The sequence below is a fragment of the Atractosteus spatula genome, chromosome 9 (assembly GCF_055471065.1).
Source record: "Atractosteus spatula isolate fAtrSpa1 chromosome 9, fAtrSpa1.hap1, whole genome shotgun sequence".
Lineage (NCBI taxonomy): Eukaryota > Metazoa > Chordata > Actinopteri > Semionotiformes > Lepisosteidae > Atractosteus > Atractosteus spatula.
This window is the reverse complement of record NC_142714.1, coordinates 1,987,508-2,005,524: the sequence shown is the minus strand read 5'-3', so window position 1 is coordinate 2,005,524 and position 18,017 is coordinate 1,987,508. Positions and strand designations below refer to the sequence as shown.

Genomic DNA, 18,017 nt, shown 5'->3' with positions numbered 1-18,017 from the left:
GCGTTTTTGTTGCGCATGCTGACCATGGTGGGCCTGGTGGGTGACGTAACTGACGCGCACGACCTCTGCTATTACACAACACTGCTGTCACCATTAGGGGTGTCTTAGAATAGGAACAGAAAAACCGGTAAAGAGGTACAGAAGTGCTGTGTTCCTCAGCCTTTTCCTGCACTGCCCCCTACTGGTACACCTGGGTGGGAAGGAATCAGAGAGATCGCCTCCAACAACCAAGAGGGCCCGCTTCCACATTCGTGAGCAAGTCTGTCATTAGGCAGTAGTGTGGAGTTGTGGTTCCGGCTCTGGATTGCTGCGTAGAGGGTTTTGGGTTCAAGACCTGTGGGATGCTTCAACAGTACCCCCAAACAACGTACTCAAATGGGCTCCAGTATATCTGCTGCTGTCTAAGTTGGGACTGTCCAGATTGTTATTGTCAGTGGTTTTTAGGAATGGGAAACTCCAACATGGTGCCCTTCTCTGTAGGCCATGGGAATCTGATCCAGTGTGTTTATCTGTTATCCTTTTTCTTCCCGGCAGCCGAAACTGACCATGTGGAAGCAGGAATTGCCAGCACCGAAGCTCACACTCCTATGGACCCCAGTGGTGTGGGCCCCACTGGAGGGTTGGGGGACCACGACCTCCTGACCTGTGGACAGTGCCAGATGAATTTCCCTCTTGGGGAAATCTTGGTTTTTATTGAGCACAAAAAGAAGCAGTGTAATGGGCTGATTACCGGGCCAGGGTGTTATGAGAAAAGCATGGACAGAGGCAGCCCGTCGCCGCCGCGCTCTGAGCTCAGGAAAGTGGTAGAACCAGTCGAAATCGGGATCCAGGTGACGCCCGAGGAGGAGGACGAGAGACTGTTGACACCCACGAAAGGAATTTGCCCAAAGCAAGAGAACATCACCGCAGGTATGTCTCACTTTACACCTTCTTCTACAAAAGGTATTCTCCAACATACCAGCACAGCTACACCCCAAACATTAGGCGAGCAGGTGATTTCTGACAGGCAGCCTTTCAAAATGTGAAAATGGGACAAATACACGGACTTCGACTGACCTTTGCAGCCACGTACGTTCCAGTTCAGGTTTTCATACTGTTCGACACAGAACCTAAAAACAGATTGTTCTTTGCCTGATTTCATTAGGGAAGTTGCTGCTATTCAGAATGAAACATCACATTAAAGGCTAGCAGCTTAGCAGCTCAGACCCCCAGAAGAGAGTTAGTGGTTGAAACAAGTTGTGGAAAACATGACTGAAAACTCTCCCTATATTCACAGAGAAATCCGGTGTGAGCCATCTGCTTAAGATTCAAATGCTCAAAAATGAAAAGGATTAAAAAGCTAGTTTCCTATTCAGTGGGGTAAAGAGGCATTTTGGTTTAGACCTGCTGCAGGGAAGAACTTTAATAGTTATCTTGCAAAACAGTGCAATCGGGGCCTTTGTGAAGAACTCGAAAGCATCTTATGAAATAGTTTTCATAAAACAATGTTCAGTTTGACAAAACTACCTTGAAAAACTGACAAAACAGCTTATAATGCTGCTTGGCTTCCTGAATAGAACTTTTTCTTTAGAGCTCATATTTACAAAATGTTTCTGTAGCTGCAAAGAATACTCTTTTTGCTGAGACAAAATACTCATTATTCCTTACATTTCAGAAGACATCCTTGACATCAGTAATGGCCATAATTACTTAAAAGAACACATGTAAAAATGAACAAATTATAGACCTCTGATGACACAAAGAAGATTTGAGAAGACAACAGAAAAATCAAAACATTTAAGCCCAAAAATATTTACTTTTTAGCTGAAATACATGAATGTCTCATGATGTTATATTTGCAATATTGTAAAATGGTTTGCAACCTACGGGCCTACTTTTTGGAACACTTTTATGTTCTGGGCTGCCTTATGCCATATGATCAGCCTTAGAATTATAACCCTAAATGTCTTCTGGGGGAAATTCATTTGAAGTCTTGCTTTGTTAATAGTTTCCTTGTAAAACAATGCAAAAGCTGGTAGCTCTGTCAGTTTTTTTTCCTTTCGGTTCCTTAAGGGCCTTGAGGAAAAAGAGGTTTATTTTCATGCACTTAGCTCTACAATAAAAATTGCAAGCATGTATTAAAACGGATTTTGTGAGTGAATGAACTATGACAACATTTCCTGAAATGATACAATATTGATGTGAAATTTTATAAGGTACTATACAGTAAATAAACATGACATATTATACTAGTTTGAGTTTAATATTTAATGGCACTAAAGTTTAAAGTATATTTTTGGCATTTACTTTAAATGTGCAATAACAGATTGCTTATTACATAAAAGCATTTTCTACAAATTAACTGTATTCTAATGGGATCTATTATCAACAATTGTATTTGAAGATAATATACTTACCCACTGCCTTCATCTAAAAAAAAAATCATTCTACACTTTCAACTTTATATTTTTTGTGCGTCACAGTGTGAAATGAGGTAAAATATGAACAAGCAATTAAAATGAAAGTACAACAAATATACCAGGACAGGTAATTGCATGTGAATGTTACATTTTACTTTGTTTGATTTTATTTCGTTTAATTTTAATATGCGTAATTCTGCTGTTTTACATGCTTCCTGAAATTTGAAAACCAGGGAGCAATATTCTGATTCATCCTGCTATGATAAGTTCCATCACTAAAAAATGCCTGACATGATTATTTTCATTTTTCAAGTGAGAGAGCCTCTGTCACCATGCTGTGAAAAGCTAGGTTCCCAGCTGCAATTGCAAAAGCTTAATATTTGAGACAAGAGAGATTGAAATAGGTACAGAGTCCTTTGAAATTCATATAGACCTTCAATTTGAGCTATGGATATGTTTAAATGCAAAATTTTGTTTACAGAAAGGTATGTAGAATCTTACTAAAATAATTATAAATATAGGAATTTGAAATCTATACTTGGAAAGCAATGTGTCATTTTATTTCTGACAGAATTTTAATGGTTTAATTTTAATGGGGAGAAGCAGTATTTTTACGAACAGTAAGTCAGTATGTATATAAAGAAAGGGCCCATCATGTTGCTCACAGCTGAGTGGCAGTGTCTGAAACAGTACAATAGAAACATTGCTGGACCACAAAAAAGTCTTAACATTCTTACAATATCTGTATGTATATATATCCACTGGGATTGTGGTTCACACTCACGCTGCTATGACATGGAACTATTGTGACAGTACAATAAAAATTACAATATTGAGAAAGGGCACTAGATACAACCTATGGCTATGATTACATGTTAAAAAATAAATTCTAGTCTTAGATGTTATATATATCTTTTTAATGTATTAAATAAAACATACTGTACAAACTATATATACGCACACCTTAAATAGAAAATTTCTATAGTTTAACAGGTGTTAATTTTAAACCCTAGCACCTAATCCATTACTTAACTTCTGAATAAACAGTCTGATTGCAGGGCATAAAGTGAAAGGATTAAATATGTGTGAACTGTGATGGTGAGACTTGAATGTATGAATATGGATTCAACTAAACATGAATTCCACAACACATAGTTATAATTGCTTCAGAGCAAGTTGAAGTATTCTTTTATGTTAAACCTTTACAGCTCCATTTCTTCCCAACATGATTTTTAAAAAATGCAGAATTCAGTTCAAAAATAGAAATAGAATCCATATTTTTCAAGCAGAGATCATTTTTCTTGGATTTTTTTCATTTTTGTAATGCATCCATCTGTCAGTCCTTCACAGCAAAATAAGGAAAGAAAAATCAGTTCACATCCACTAGACAAAATCAAAAACTAGATTATGAAGGGAACAGCATTAACACCCTGCAGGCCTTGCCCTGTGAATACATGTAAAGGGTTTTAAATCATTTTTTGTCATCTTCAGATCTCCAAACTTTCCTGCGCCCAGAATTACGCTGGATATTTTGACAGTTCTAAAACTTGATAAATTCATTGACCTAATATCCTTTATCAGATCATTCTCTCACAGTATTTAAGTTATCTGCTTTCTGCAGATTGATAGTCTTCGGTCTCAGAAAGATTCTTGCATTGAAGACTGGCCACAGATGTTGATTTTATAATATGAAGTTTGGGGTGCAGGGTGTCTCTTACCGTCAAAGGGATTTATTCTTAAGGGCAGGAAAGGAGAGCTGAGGGCTTCTGTGTGTGGGAACAGAGTAGAATTAATATGTATACTGTATATTGAGACACACTTTGTTTAAATAATTAATTTGCTATAAATGCACATAAATTACTGTAAAGTTACTGTATGGTCATAAATAATCCAGAATATTCATAATTTATAATGTATTAATATAAATATAAAGATCAGGACCCCTGTTCAGGCATTTTGCAGTGGTTTGGTGCAGAATGGGCAGCTGCATTTGCTAACCAGAGTATTCAAATCAAATAACACACCAAACAAACCTTTTACAAAATTCAGGTATCATTCAGCTATCATTCAGTGGTTTAATCTTGGCTTTTTATTTGTACAACTAGTAGCTTACTTGATGCCAGTTTTTCTAGTTATGTATCAAGAAAATAGTATTCTGTACTGTGAAAACCCTAATAAATTTTCTCTCTTTCGCTAAGCATTAAAGATAGTGTTCGCTTGATGTAGTCTTTTCTTATCTAGTAACGGGAGCAGCAGAAATTCAGCCTGTACTGAGGGATTGTCAGATTCAGATCACCCTGTTTGCTTACACACCAAGGCAACATCCAAAGACTAAATGGTGTCTTGTAGAGAGACACGAGTATTGTGTCTACCCAGCACAAAAGCGTCATGCAGATTTCCCACAAAAAAAATACTGCGGCACACATTCTGAAATCCAACAGGACTTTAGGGGCAAAATCTTATGGGTTTTTTTGCAATTATCCTGCAAGACCCCTTCAGCAAACTTTTGTTTTTCTTAGGACAGAGGTCCAAAAAGATCTTTCCCTGGATTCTTAAAGGTGTTCTGTAGGATATTTGTAGGAATTTTTATGTAGAAAAAGAGTTTGACTTCAAAATCTTGCTTCTTTCTTTTTTTCTTTGCAGGAGTCCTGCAGGATTTTCTTGATTGTAATGAAACTCTTGGACTCACCCCTTTTTCACAGTATTAAGATTAATTTCTTTAACTTGGCTTACAGTCAACTGTGACTCATTATTTGTTCGTGTTTTTGTGCTGCGTGCATCAATATTGCACCTTTAAAAATGATTTTCCAATTTCACTGCAATTGTTCTTGCAGCCCATTGAGAAGCATTTTATAAATTAGGTTAACTGACTTCTAATTTATTTTAAAATACTCATTGTTATATGTAGCAAAAGAAGGATATTTTTATCAGATGATGCTCTTTGTGGAATTCTCATGTGCAATTTAGTATTTTATAATGTAAGCAGTACTGCAATGTGACAAATGTGACAAACCTGCAGGTTCAAATATTCTGTAGCTGGATGTTTCAAACACCAAGTAAGACTGATATAATAAGAAAAGAAATGTCTTCATTTTAATGCTTTTGATGACCTGTGTGCTCACTGTCCATTAGTGCTGTGTGTGTTAATGTAGAAGCAATGTGTGCTTTCACATATTTTATATTTATTTTTTTCAATTTTTTTTTCACAAACAGGACTCTCATTGCACAGCGGTCCATTTTGCCTTCTGCTTCATCAGTACCACTGATAGCAGACCTGCTGCTGCAGTACAGTCGGGCTCTTATACAGTTCTCAGCAGAGTTTGCCCGATGTTGTGTCATGTGGTAACTGTAGCAGGCCATGTGTCTGACACAAGTTTGGAAAATCTACAGAGCCTTCGGTGTTTACAGAGGGCTACGCTTTTGTAAGGCATTAGGGAAATATTACTAAACTAATAATTAAATAAATAGTTAAATAGTAAGTAAACCTGCCCTCAAAATATCACATCTAATAACACATCTTTTAACCCTGTGAATTAAAACCCAGTGGCTTCTATGAAAGTAAAATCAGAATAAGGCGAGACAGACACAGTTGGACAGAGACAGACAGATAACATGCTGTTCTGTTTATGCAATTGGGAGATTTGACTGCCTTAAAAATTAAACTTTGTATTTATTCATGACTGTTACATGTGATTGGAATATTTTAAATATTTAAGGTGCACCAAATCAAATGTAAATGTCTTTGGACTTTGGATATTCATATCTTGTTTTTGAACCATGCTCAGTGTGAGTGTGTTCGCTCACATTCCACAAGCAGTCAAATTCAACATCACATGCTGAAGCATGTCGGGCAGATTTGAATAACCTTGTTACACGTCTGATGCCTCTACATCCTCAGGAGTGCACAGGTGGTAAATTGCGTGATCAGGTGTCGTGGGCGGCTGAGCCAGTCCTCCAGTATGCGAATCGGGAAGCTTTTTGAAAGAAGTTGGGAAGCTGCACAGCCATCTTGTTGTAGTCGACACCCCGACTCCTTTCAGGAAACAGCTGGATGAGATTCTTGGATCAACTGGCTACCAGCAACCAAAAAAACCAGATGGGCCGAATATGGTCTGAGGTCTAAAGTTTGGTGGAAATGGTAGCTCAGAAAGATTTCTTTGCACAGTCAAAACAAAATTTCTGCACAGTAATAATGTCTTACAATGAACACATTTTCACACCATGTTTATGAACAGGTGTTGTGTTGGAATTCGAGATACAAACATAAGAAGATGTACAGTAATTTCCTGTCTATTCGTTTCTTGAAAAAAAATAACTTTGGCTCCTAATTATATGCATAACAAAAATAACTCATTATATACACACACACCTTCTGTATATTCAATATCTGTAATATAGAAGCATTATATAACACTATAATGTCTGTATATATCCCAAAGCTTTATTTTCTTGGTTTTCCTAAAGCTTTTTTCAAGGCTGTGGTCTACCCTTGGGGCTCTGGGCTTAGCAGGAAATCCTGGAGATATAGTAACAATAAACTAGTACAATTCTAAACTAATAGAGTGTACTTACAGAGTATATACTAGCGGAATAGTAACTAATATAATCAATAGTAGCAATAAACTGCCCCTCTAGCAGTGGTGTGTTGACAGCTGTGTAATCAGCCACCAGCAGAGATCCCTGCTCCGGTCGAGCCCCTCCGTGCCCTGGCCAGGCCATCCAGGCACAGTCCTGTACTTCAGGGAAGGGCTCCAGGTGTCAGGTTTCTGGACAGAGGTGCCCTGTGTCTGCTACCAGCCAGCACACCCTGTCATTTACCAGAAAGAGCTGCGTCATTTCTGTCCTGCTCGTGCACATCCCACAAGTCCAGGTCAACCAGCTCCTTCCGGAAGGAGAATCACAACTACAGTACTGTTCATGTATTTGTTAAAGTGCCGCAGAAGCACCGGGGAAAGAGTTAATTTAGGATAAACCTGTAATGTGTCTTTCAGTCTCGAAAGGTGTCTAGGGGAAGGCTTTTGTTGTCACATAAAGATTGGGAGAAGGGGAGTATCTCAAGCTGTTTTTTTTAAACAGTGCTGCCTAGATCTGGCACAGGTCCAGCGTACCTTCTGCAAAGAAGAGAGCTATCGTGGCCCGTGGCGACAGAGAGCAGAATGGAAAATGAGCAGGTCTTTGTGTTTACAGTATGTCCACGGAGCCTCTGTTTTTTCTACCACTGATACTGAAGGGAATCCGCTTTTCTCTTGAAGCAATTTTAACAGTTAAAATAACAGATTTTAACAGAGATTAAACATTTTGTGTTAAGCTTATATTCTGATTTGTCCTGTCCAGATCAAATCCAGACTCTGTTTATCCTGTACTGCCCTAGGAAGAAACCTCATGGTGGAGGTGATGTTTGTTTGGTGGGACTATCCAGCTGCTGTTGTTTGTGCTGTGATCCTCGGCTGGATCTGAACTTGATCTTCAGCGCATCCCGTTCCTCTCAAAGGTGTACGGCCGTAACAAGTACTGTGGGAAGAATTGATTTTTAACTCATTGTTTACAAGAATGCTGTGATAAAACAGACAGTATTTTTAGAAATATTCACCACAGATACAGTATGCGGTATACGGCTCTTCTATGTTTTTTTTAATCTTTTTATGCAATTCCTGGCTGCATTAGAGCAAGCTTACAAATCGGAAACCATAACTACAAAGAATGTGTTATTTAGGAAAAGAACTAGATGTGAAATGAAGAAAAACACAAATCCTGCATTATTTTTATTTGGAGTCAAATATTATTTGAGTATTTGGTAACAAATATAAGTCAACTGCTGACTTGTACTGTTCTAATGGAGCTGTGTCCAGACAACTCTCCTGGGCACTCACTGGTGTAAATAACATGATCTATTGGTATGGGAGAGGTTATTCTACCTGTGTGGTTCAAAATGTATTTGTTTGGGAAAATACATTTATTTGCAATTTCATATTCTGGTTTCTGATTTTGCCATCTTTAGCTACAATAACGAGACAGTTAAATGCAGCAAACAGTTAAATTCCACAATTACTAGAGATGGTATTTTCTTGAGTCAATATATTTTGAGATGTTCAGTGGTGATGTACAGTACATATTCTTTACATGAATAATGTAGATGTATGTAAAGATTTTATTTAATAGATCTTTAGATGTGGAAACATATACTGTTTTAATTTAAGGAAAAACTGCAAAAATTAAAGAAAACTGTTTCTAAATAAATCTGCAATGTTAAGTTAAAAAAGCATCCTGAATTTTATATAGTTAAATAATTTGACTTTTTTTAATCCATAGATAATTTATGTTGGAGTGCCTAAAAGAGGTACATTTACAGAGATAATTGACGTTAATCCAACTTGTCTTTCTAAATGCATGGGTTAAACACCCCCTTCAATAATATTTTTTATTTTACATATGCTGTGCTTCTGTTCAATAAAAGACAGCATTTTCCTTGCCTTGTGCAAGCATATTTATTTTAGGGTGATGTTTTTAATATTTTTGTAGCTGATAAGACATTGATAGGATATTTTGCCTGATAGTGGAAGATAACCTAAATTCACATAACCCAGATTGGCTCCAAACTCAGAACTCAGGCTGCCTGGCCCATGTGACTTCCTGTTTCTAAGCACTCTCTTCCTACCTGTTTTTGAGCGCCTGCCCAGAAAGATTTGTTTCATCACAAAACTCTGTCTCATGCCAGCTGCTCGCTCCCATTGCCAACTTGATTTTTGGATGGTAAATGTGAGTGACGTTTTTTTTTTTCATCGGGGGTTTCCTGTTTGTTGGTTTGTAATCATAAACACAAGTTGGTTATTTTTAAAGTTGAGGTTATATATAGCTCTGACGTAGCGCAGAAGTGTATTTACACTAAATTTTTTAAAGAAAACTGCTTTTCTCAATACAGGAGCACTTGTGATACGCTGAAAAAAAATCCAACCTCAGAGTATGATATTTGCTCAATTTTTAAAAGGTTTAAAAACGCCATAGCATGCTTTTTGTATATTTTTTACTCCTTTTCAATTTTTTAGGGACATCAGTCACATGTCCAGTAAAAATTTAAAAATAATAAATAATTTCCAACAACCATACTCATCTCCATATTTCAAGCACATTTCTTAAATTAAATAGCACTTGAAAATTAGAAAAAATCTGAAGACATACAGTAAATGAACTTTAGGACGCAATTCTTTTGCTTCATCCTATGAAACAGGATGCCAGCATAGTGATGACCCTGACAAGTCCATTCCTTCCTTCTGGAGATACAGGCCTATATTCTCTCTTATACTGCGTTTAGGCATTTGTTAGTAGCTCTGACTGGAGGCACTGCAAACATGCTTTTCAATAAGTCGTGCCATGATAGAGGCTGTGGAGCAGTATGGCTTTGTGATTTCTCCTTCTTTTTCTTTGCAATTAAAAATGACAAAAGCAGAGAACGCTGTAATATTGAGGTAGTGCCAGATAATAAATGTGGAGAGATTATGTAGTGAAGTGAATATGAATTTGATTTAATGTGCTACTTTGTTTTGATTATTCCTGGTGGTGTTCTTGTTTTTGTTGTTTCAATAAAGCAGTGTGTGCCTTGGTCTGGAAGCAGTTTTGAAGTGGTAATTGCTCAGTTTTGTCTTGTTCCCCTTTTTTCTGAGCTGTTTGGATATTTTAGCTCTTGGCTAAGTTCCGACAAGAGGTTTTCTATATGCATTTCAAATGAAATGTCACTATCTGCAATGCAGTTTTGATGCATATTTAATAGTTTGTGAGAGTGCCAGATTAGGCATTGTGCCTGCATGGGTGGGGATTCTAGCGGGTGTGTTGCTGTGAAGAGGAGCCGTTTATCTTCCTTTGTATAGAGCTGGAAACTGAATCAAGGGCTCTCCATCAATGTGTACCATGTGCGTTGGGAGGGATGCTGGCAGACAGTGAAGTGGGCTCTTCCTCAGCGAATGTATGTTTTCTGCAACTATCCTTAAGAAAACACAAAATCCCTGAATTTGTTTTTATTGTGTTGCTCACTGTTAGACTCAGTATTAGATGTGTTATTGCAAAGTAATGCATTAACGTACCTTTGGGTTTTGATATCTGTAATGAAATGATCAAGAATCATCTATATGTATTTTTTCAAATGTAGCAAAGGCACATCAAATGTGAAGTGTTTACCTTGATATATAGTTTTATGGACTGGAGAAAATCTGCACACCGCAGGTAAATAGGGGATAAAAAATAACACATCCGATAACATACACAGTAGAGATTATAATACCATGTTTAACCAAATAATTTATTTTTATTGTGTTCATTGGGTAATTTTAATGTTTTATATATTTTAAATCATTTGACTCCTATTCTCCTTGCCCGATGCTGAAATGTTCATGACTCAGCATAACATTTTCTAAAATATTTTTCGGAAAAGCCTGTGTGGCACTAGTTTACCTGTCCTTCCTTGTTTTGATGTAATTTATTAACTGAATGAGTAGGATGATAGTAAACATGACTTGGCTCTTTTTATACCACAGTTGTGCCTTACTCAGCAACATTAAAGAATCTTTCCTGTACGTTCACCATTCCATTGGCAATCACAAAACGTAAACTGTAGTTGTTACACGTTATGGCATTTAGAGAAGTGACATGTTAGACTTAAAGACTTTAGCTTTTAAAAACCCAGTAGAAAGAATAGCCTACATGTCACAAACATGCAGACCCAAAATCTAGAAAAAGAAATGTAGCATGCTTCAATTAATGATCCTTTGTCTTCTTAAATATTATTTAATTTTTTTCAATAAAAAGCAAGTGATAACACAGCCTTAGTTGAGCTGTTTTTATGTACAATTTCTACAGTGCTAATAATATCTAGCTCTGAGCTGAATGTGGCTTTTTCCACGAGCTCGATGTTTGCTGTACTTCATCCTACGACACAGAAACCAGGAAACTGCTACCTTATGCTGTGCTTGAAATCTCTGCAAAATCCTGCTCCCTGGTAGAAGTCCAGATTTTTTTAAAAAGTACAGTTTTTTGACTCATTAATGGACCATGAAAAAGGAAAGCTGCATCCATGTAGTTCTTAGCATCTCCAAATCCTTTTTACATTTTTGCCTCCTTGCTTTTTTTTTTGTTAATCACTTTGCATGCACTCATTTAAATATTAAAATTTTCTTTAATCATCAAAGGCAGCGGGCCTCATGAATATTCATTTCCCTGTACTACAGGTTCATTACCTCACTCTGAAGCCAAACAGTCATTACCAAGAGCCAGCATTTTAATTGCTGATGCCCAGCCATCATCGCCTTCCTGCTCAGATTCTGAGTTTCGCAAGAACCTAAAACTCATTTCTGAAGTTTAAAATAACTTTACGTACTTGTTATACATTCCTGCCGCTTTGGAAAAAAAAAAGAAAGAAAAAGAGAGAAAAACCTGTTCTCTGGCTCAAGCACTGAATATTTGTCAAGAGGCTTGACGAAAGTTTCATTTGCATAATGACTTTGTAGTTCTGCATTAATAAAATTTGCATATGAAGCCGTGTTAATTACTCCTGATCAGGCTTTTTTGCATTCATGCATGGTAATTTTCTGCGACTTGCGAGAATTGATGTCTTGGCGTTGGTGTTGTGATTGGTGGCAGTGGTGTTGGCGGGGGTGGGGGTGCTGAAAGCAGGGGAATGGCGCATTGGTGTGTCTGTGCTAGCTTTTTATTACACTGCTCTCTTACTGCTTTTCACAAGCATGTGGAATTGGAGAAAGAAGAGGATTTATTTCAGTGGTGTGCATCTTTACGGCATAAAACATTACACGGAGAGAGAGGAAAATGTGGCTGTTTTGTAGTTTAAAACCATTTACCTCTGTCATTCGCTACAACACAGGGTGTTGTTTTGACTAGAAGTTTCAGAAAAGCTTACCTGTGATCTCTGGTCATGAGTTACCAGAGTGTCTGCTGGAGCTGGAATATAAAACCAACCCGATACGTTCAGATCACTGCTGCTAATAACAGAATCAGACACAGTTCTGCCTCTTACAGATTCACAGTGCTATGAGTTTGTTTCTGTCTGTGGATGATAAGCCTTATCACACACCTTCAATTAATTATTTTTGTATTAGACTGGGGTAAAGACAATTTTAAGTGATCTGTTTTCTTAAAACCCTAATTGTTGGCCACCGAGTTTTCCGTGATGTGATTCAGAACCTCTGAGTACCCAAACCGATGTTTCATCTCAAAAGGTCCGAACCTTGCTGGTGACGTCACTGTCATGCTGTTGAGTCTTCTTTTGCTTTTATGCTTTGCAATAAAGTAACTGCGTAGTCACAGCCCTTTAATCAAGGAAACATTTGGCAAAGTGTTATTCAATACCCTTAATTTTATTTTAAGCATTTCCCAGAAGATTAAACCCGTTTTTAAATATCCCATGGGGGCTATCATATTGGTTTGCAGTTAAATTTATACCCCTTTTACAAAAGCAGCATTTCAGTTTAAAATTTTGCTCTGGGCCCTTGGAGTTCAAGTATTTACTTAAGGAATTTTGGCCCTTCACTTGTGGTTTTGGCAGAAGCTTCACTCAAATATGTGTGTGTGCTTTTTTAAACTGGTGGTCTCCCAGCCGTTTAACATAACGACAGAATTAAACACAGTCCTTTTATCAACGTGGAGAGACTGGGGCCGGTGCCAGAACGAAGACATCCAAAGCAGACAGATATTTAAAGCAGCAGCGTACCGCTGAAAACCAGTTTAGAAGATTTTGGCAGAAACTGTTTTGGAAATTGAAAAAGGCTTACTGTGTGTCAACTGTTGTGATAATTGCACTGCAAAATACAATACAAAGGAAACATGAAGGGCCTCAATGGAAATACTGGAGATAGACATTACAAAATCTGGTATGTCATCCCATTTTCATTTCAAAGGGGAATTTAATAGAAAAGTCATCCTTTACTATTTGAAGCCTCTGTACAGTTCACGCTGAATTAATAAAATGATGCACTGCAATAAGAATGTAGACCCATAATGGAATCATCATGTTCTTTCTTAGATTAGCATTTCGATGGTATATCCAGCAGTAAACTTGGTTTCCAGCAATCGGCATACCTGTTGAACAGGTGCTTTAATACTGAATTGTGTATTTAAATCTAGGTTCACAATGACACGTTTTCTGAAAGACCCTTCTCATTTGTTCACAAAAACATAATCAGACTGCATGTCTCTCCATCAGCCTCTGGTGTATTGATGTTGCTGTCCGTATATTGTGGGTGTCTAATTAGTGCAAAATTTGTAGCTTCAAAATGGAGATTTTAATAGAACAAGTTAAGCACTGCATCAGTTTTACTTGTATGTGATAGCAGTATTCTCCATATCTGGCGTGGAGTGGACATAATTATATACTGTCCGTGTTGGATAGTTCACTGCTCGGTCATGGGCCAGACTTTAAAAATTCATAATGAAAGGGTACAATCTGAATGTTATTCAGTCCTGCACACACTGAACACCTATTCCACTGCCTAATGACAAGTACTGAGTGCTGAGAAAACAGTATTGGTAATTTTACATTCCTTATCAGACATATACACAAATTAGACCCTTGACCTCAACAGAGAAGGACATTTGTTGCCTAACAGTTTCTGGGTAAAATTAATCATCTCCCTGCACACAGATTCCTATTAATTTACTTTGACTTCAGTGTGACTGTCTCAAGATGTTCTGCAGTGCTGCTGAGCCTGTATACCTGTCACTGTTTAATTTAGGTCTGGAGGTGTTGAACTCAACATTATGATACATTTATTTCTGAGTATAAATGTATAAAAAAGATAAGCAAAACTATTTAAAAATACTTTATTTCACTTTAGATATTATTTTCCTTGCTCAGTTGAAGCATTATGGAATTCTGTAAATTATTGTGGTTAAATCAAAATACATGAGGCAGATTATATTTCATTTACTGCTTTTCAGAAACAACTAGATAGATTTTTCATATAATTCTTTGAATAAGATTAAATGAACTGAAATTTGATAGACACAGTATATTCTGTATGTGCTGTACATTTTCCTTTATTTAAGTTTGTGTGTGTAAACAGTGCCCTCCAAATTTATTCATACCCCTGATGAAATAGGATGCATCTACATCAAATAACGAGTTTTATGCTAAAAAAAATCTGAAAATGCTACACGTTAATCTGAATGGTATTGTATTGAGCCATATTTGTGAACATTAATTTAAGTCCAGAAAACGTGAGGGTTACATTAATTCACACCCCTGTAGCTAATATTTCGTAAATCCTCCTCCGGCCGGGATCACAGTACCTAGACACCTCTCGTATTGTGCAGTGTTCTAGCACTTTATGAACATTTCTCCATGTAGATTTGCTATAGGCCCTCAGACCCTTTGGTTTCCATTAGTGAGCTACCATCTTGTGTTAGAATTACAAGTATTAAAAATTAAATGGGATTGAGGCTTGACGATTGAGATGAAGAACATTTTATCTTTTGCAATTTTAACCATTCTTTTGTTGATTTGGATGTATGCCTAGGATCACTGCATGCATTTTCAGCATCTTGGCAGAAACAGTCAGGTGTCCGGTCAAAATGTCCTGGTATATGTTGGATTTCATGATTTCCCTTGTTTTGGTAAGGGCTTCAGGACAAGAAGATACAGTACTTAACCACAAAACACAATAGATCCCCAACAATATTTTGTGGTGGGCATTTGTGTGTTCTCAGTGTGAGCTACATTTTTTAGGCCAAGCATTATTTTGATGACCATGTCCAAAAGACTCCATTTTCATCTCATTTGATCATAAAACATTGTCGCAATTGTCATTCAAATGATGTTGAGCAACTCTGAGTCGCCTCTCTTTGTAGTGTGGTGTCAGAAGAGGTTTCTTTCTTTGCATCCCAGCTATGAGTGCTTCATTCTTCCAAGGGGCTACGAATGGTAGTTCTTTACACTTCGTGTCCTGAGGTTGCCACTTTGTTTTGCAAATCTCCAGCTGTTGCCTTTGGAATTACAGTTACCTCCCAAACCACCTGTTTCGGAGACAACAGTGGTAAGATATGCTCGTGTCCTCCTCCTGGCTATTTACTTGCCTATACCAGTAGCCCTGAATGCCTAAGTAATAGACACTATAGACTCTTAATAGTAGAGTCTACTAGATTCACCAGATTCAGCTTATTTTTGATTCGTTTATAGCCATCCCCCAGCTTGTAGCGGTTAATGACCATTTGCCTGCAGTGTTCATAGAGCTCTCTGACCTTAACCATGATGATGTGGATCTCTGAGAATAACTTCCTTTTATACCCCAGGGAAAGAGAAAGCCTGCAAGGCCTCTGTATGGCTCTGGAGGCTTCCACTGCACTTCCATTGAGCAGTACATGACTGTAGATTTGTTTTTAATTTGATTGAAATGCATTGCTAAGAGGTGTGAATAAATGTGACCCTCTTGTTTATTGGATTTCAGTGAATTATTTGATGGATATGATGTTATGGTGTGCAGTGCTATGATTACAGTATAATATTAATAAAACTTTTTTTTAAGTCAGACACAGTATCCAGTCCATAACTCACCCTGCTGTATGATGTTTGTGTTCTGATGTGATCAGTGGTATGAATATATCTGTAGGTCATTGTTGTCTTTGACCTTTTCAGGTAAACATACTAATGTGAACACAGAACATGTTAAATACTTGGAGCCTGATATTTACAGCACTTAGATTCTTGAAATCTAAATATTTCTTATGGTGATTTAGTGCTTTGAATACAGGGCATGTGGTATACTGGAGGTGGTCTCCTATTAAGACTGTAGTGCCAGTGTGGTGGGACTTTGGAAAAGACCCAGTATGCTGACAGTGAGGCCCAAGGCAGCATATGAAAGAATGCAGTTGTGCTGTCAGACAGGACTGCCCTCAGGCCATATTGCCACTGTATTGATTTACCAGGTGTGAGCGGCTCGTAGCATGTTAAATCCTGTAGAAGTGTAGCCAGTGCGTTTGGAAAAGCTCTCACTGTAGTAAGTTAATATTATCCCACATAAAGACATCAAACAGTCCACATGTGGGTTTATAGTGGTCACATGGTGGTATATTTTATATTTTCCTACCACAGCAGGGGAATAAACTTGCCACTAATTTGGTTGCAAATGCTCCTAAAATGTTGGCATTTGCTAATATTTTTGTCCAGTTGTATGTTAATTCTACATGAATTAAAAATACACTCTTTCCTTGGATTACTAAATGCAGTGATGTTTTTTTAAATTATTTTTGAAGGTCAGCTCCATCTGTTTTGTTATTTAATTTAATTTAGAATTACAAAATATTTATTTGGTATATTATTACGAATACCAAGAAACATTATTAGAAACAATCTGCATTACATTTCTGTTGTGAAGGCAAGTTCCCCCTGTAAACAGTAGCTCTGCATATATATTTTAAACCCTGTTCTAGCAACTGTAATAAAATGTTAAAACCTTCATATAAACATATGCCCTAATTGACCATAATAAAGAAGTGTTATTAAAAAAGCTGCCAAAGCTGATTTTGAAAAACGGGCGTTAAGGATTTGATTGGCACCTATGAATCACACGGGAGGGTTTTTGGTAAATCATTGCACACTGGATCGTACACATGGTGGTGAAGCTGCTTTGATGAAATGGATTACATGTGCAAGGTAATTATGTTTGGTGAAAAATACAGTGGACAGGATGGGATTAGCAGGTCTGTACAGGTTTAACGACAACTACAATCCTCCGTAGGGTCAGAAAGGCTTTTGACACAACTGCCGAAAGAATTAGTCGATCTTACTGTTTACTTCTTAAATCCTACTGTTTAATAAAGCCTTTCAGCCAAAAGTATTTTGAACAAAGGGTGTTGCCATTTAAGAAGAGGAATCACCACTTAACAAAAGCTAATTTTTCAGTTGGTTAACTGGGAGGATTAGGTTTGTACTGGAATAATGTGAAATTCTGGGGATTTAAACCGCAATTACAAAGAGTGGAGAGTTGTTTTCTTAGACCAGAGCTAAAATTTGGTCTGAATTGGTCTGAAGGAGCACTGCACTTTGAAGATTACATGTGGTAACTTGTACCATGGTGCTTTACTGCAGGAATTCTTGTTGATCCCATTGTCTGGGCTTTAAATCTGTCCAGTTTAACAGCTGCATACAGGCTTGAAATTTTGTGCAGCCGTAGACAGTTACAGTATGGCTTAACGTTTTATTAAACCCAAAAGAGGTCCTATGTATTGATATTTTGCGCTTTCTGTTTTTTAAAACATTCTGCCTCTAAAAAGTGAATGCCAGCTCTGTGTGGATATGTAGACCTGTAATCATGGTCTCTTACAGTAATTGCTCTCGTCTGCAGGGTTCAGAAAATTCCCTCTATCAAAGCACAGGCCAGGTTTTCGTAGCAGAAGCAGACTTAGCTATGATATCCCGAGAGAAAAAGCCGTGAGTTCAGTTAACCCCTCTGAATCCAGGAAAATAACAGCAGGAACTGCAGGAATGAGTTTGTATATTTTGTTTCTATGAAACTCTGCATCATTTATAGTTCATTTCAGAATTGGGCAAAATTTTGAAGTTGTTTTTTTATTAGAAACTACATTGCTGGTATGTCATTGACTGCACAGATTTTTAAAAATTTA

At 37.4% G+C, this 18,017-nt stretch overlaps 1 protein-coding gene across 2 annotated transcripts in view; it reads left to right on the top strand.

The window, feature by feature from the left end:
• Positions 1-18,017, top strand: part of bcl11ba (BCL11 transcription factor B a) — a 59,636-nt gene that overhangs the window by 12,595 nt on the left and 29,024 nt on the right. For both annotated transcript variants that reach the window (XM_088925367.1, XM_088925366.1), the window contains exon 2: positions 535-909. In XM_088925367.1, coding sequence (XP_088781493.1) covers positions 535-909 — 375 coding nt within the window. The remainder of the gene's footprint in view (positions 1-534; positions 910-18,017) is intronic.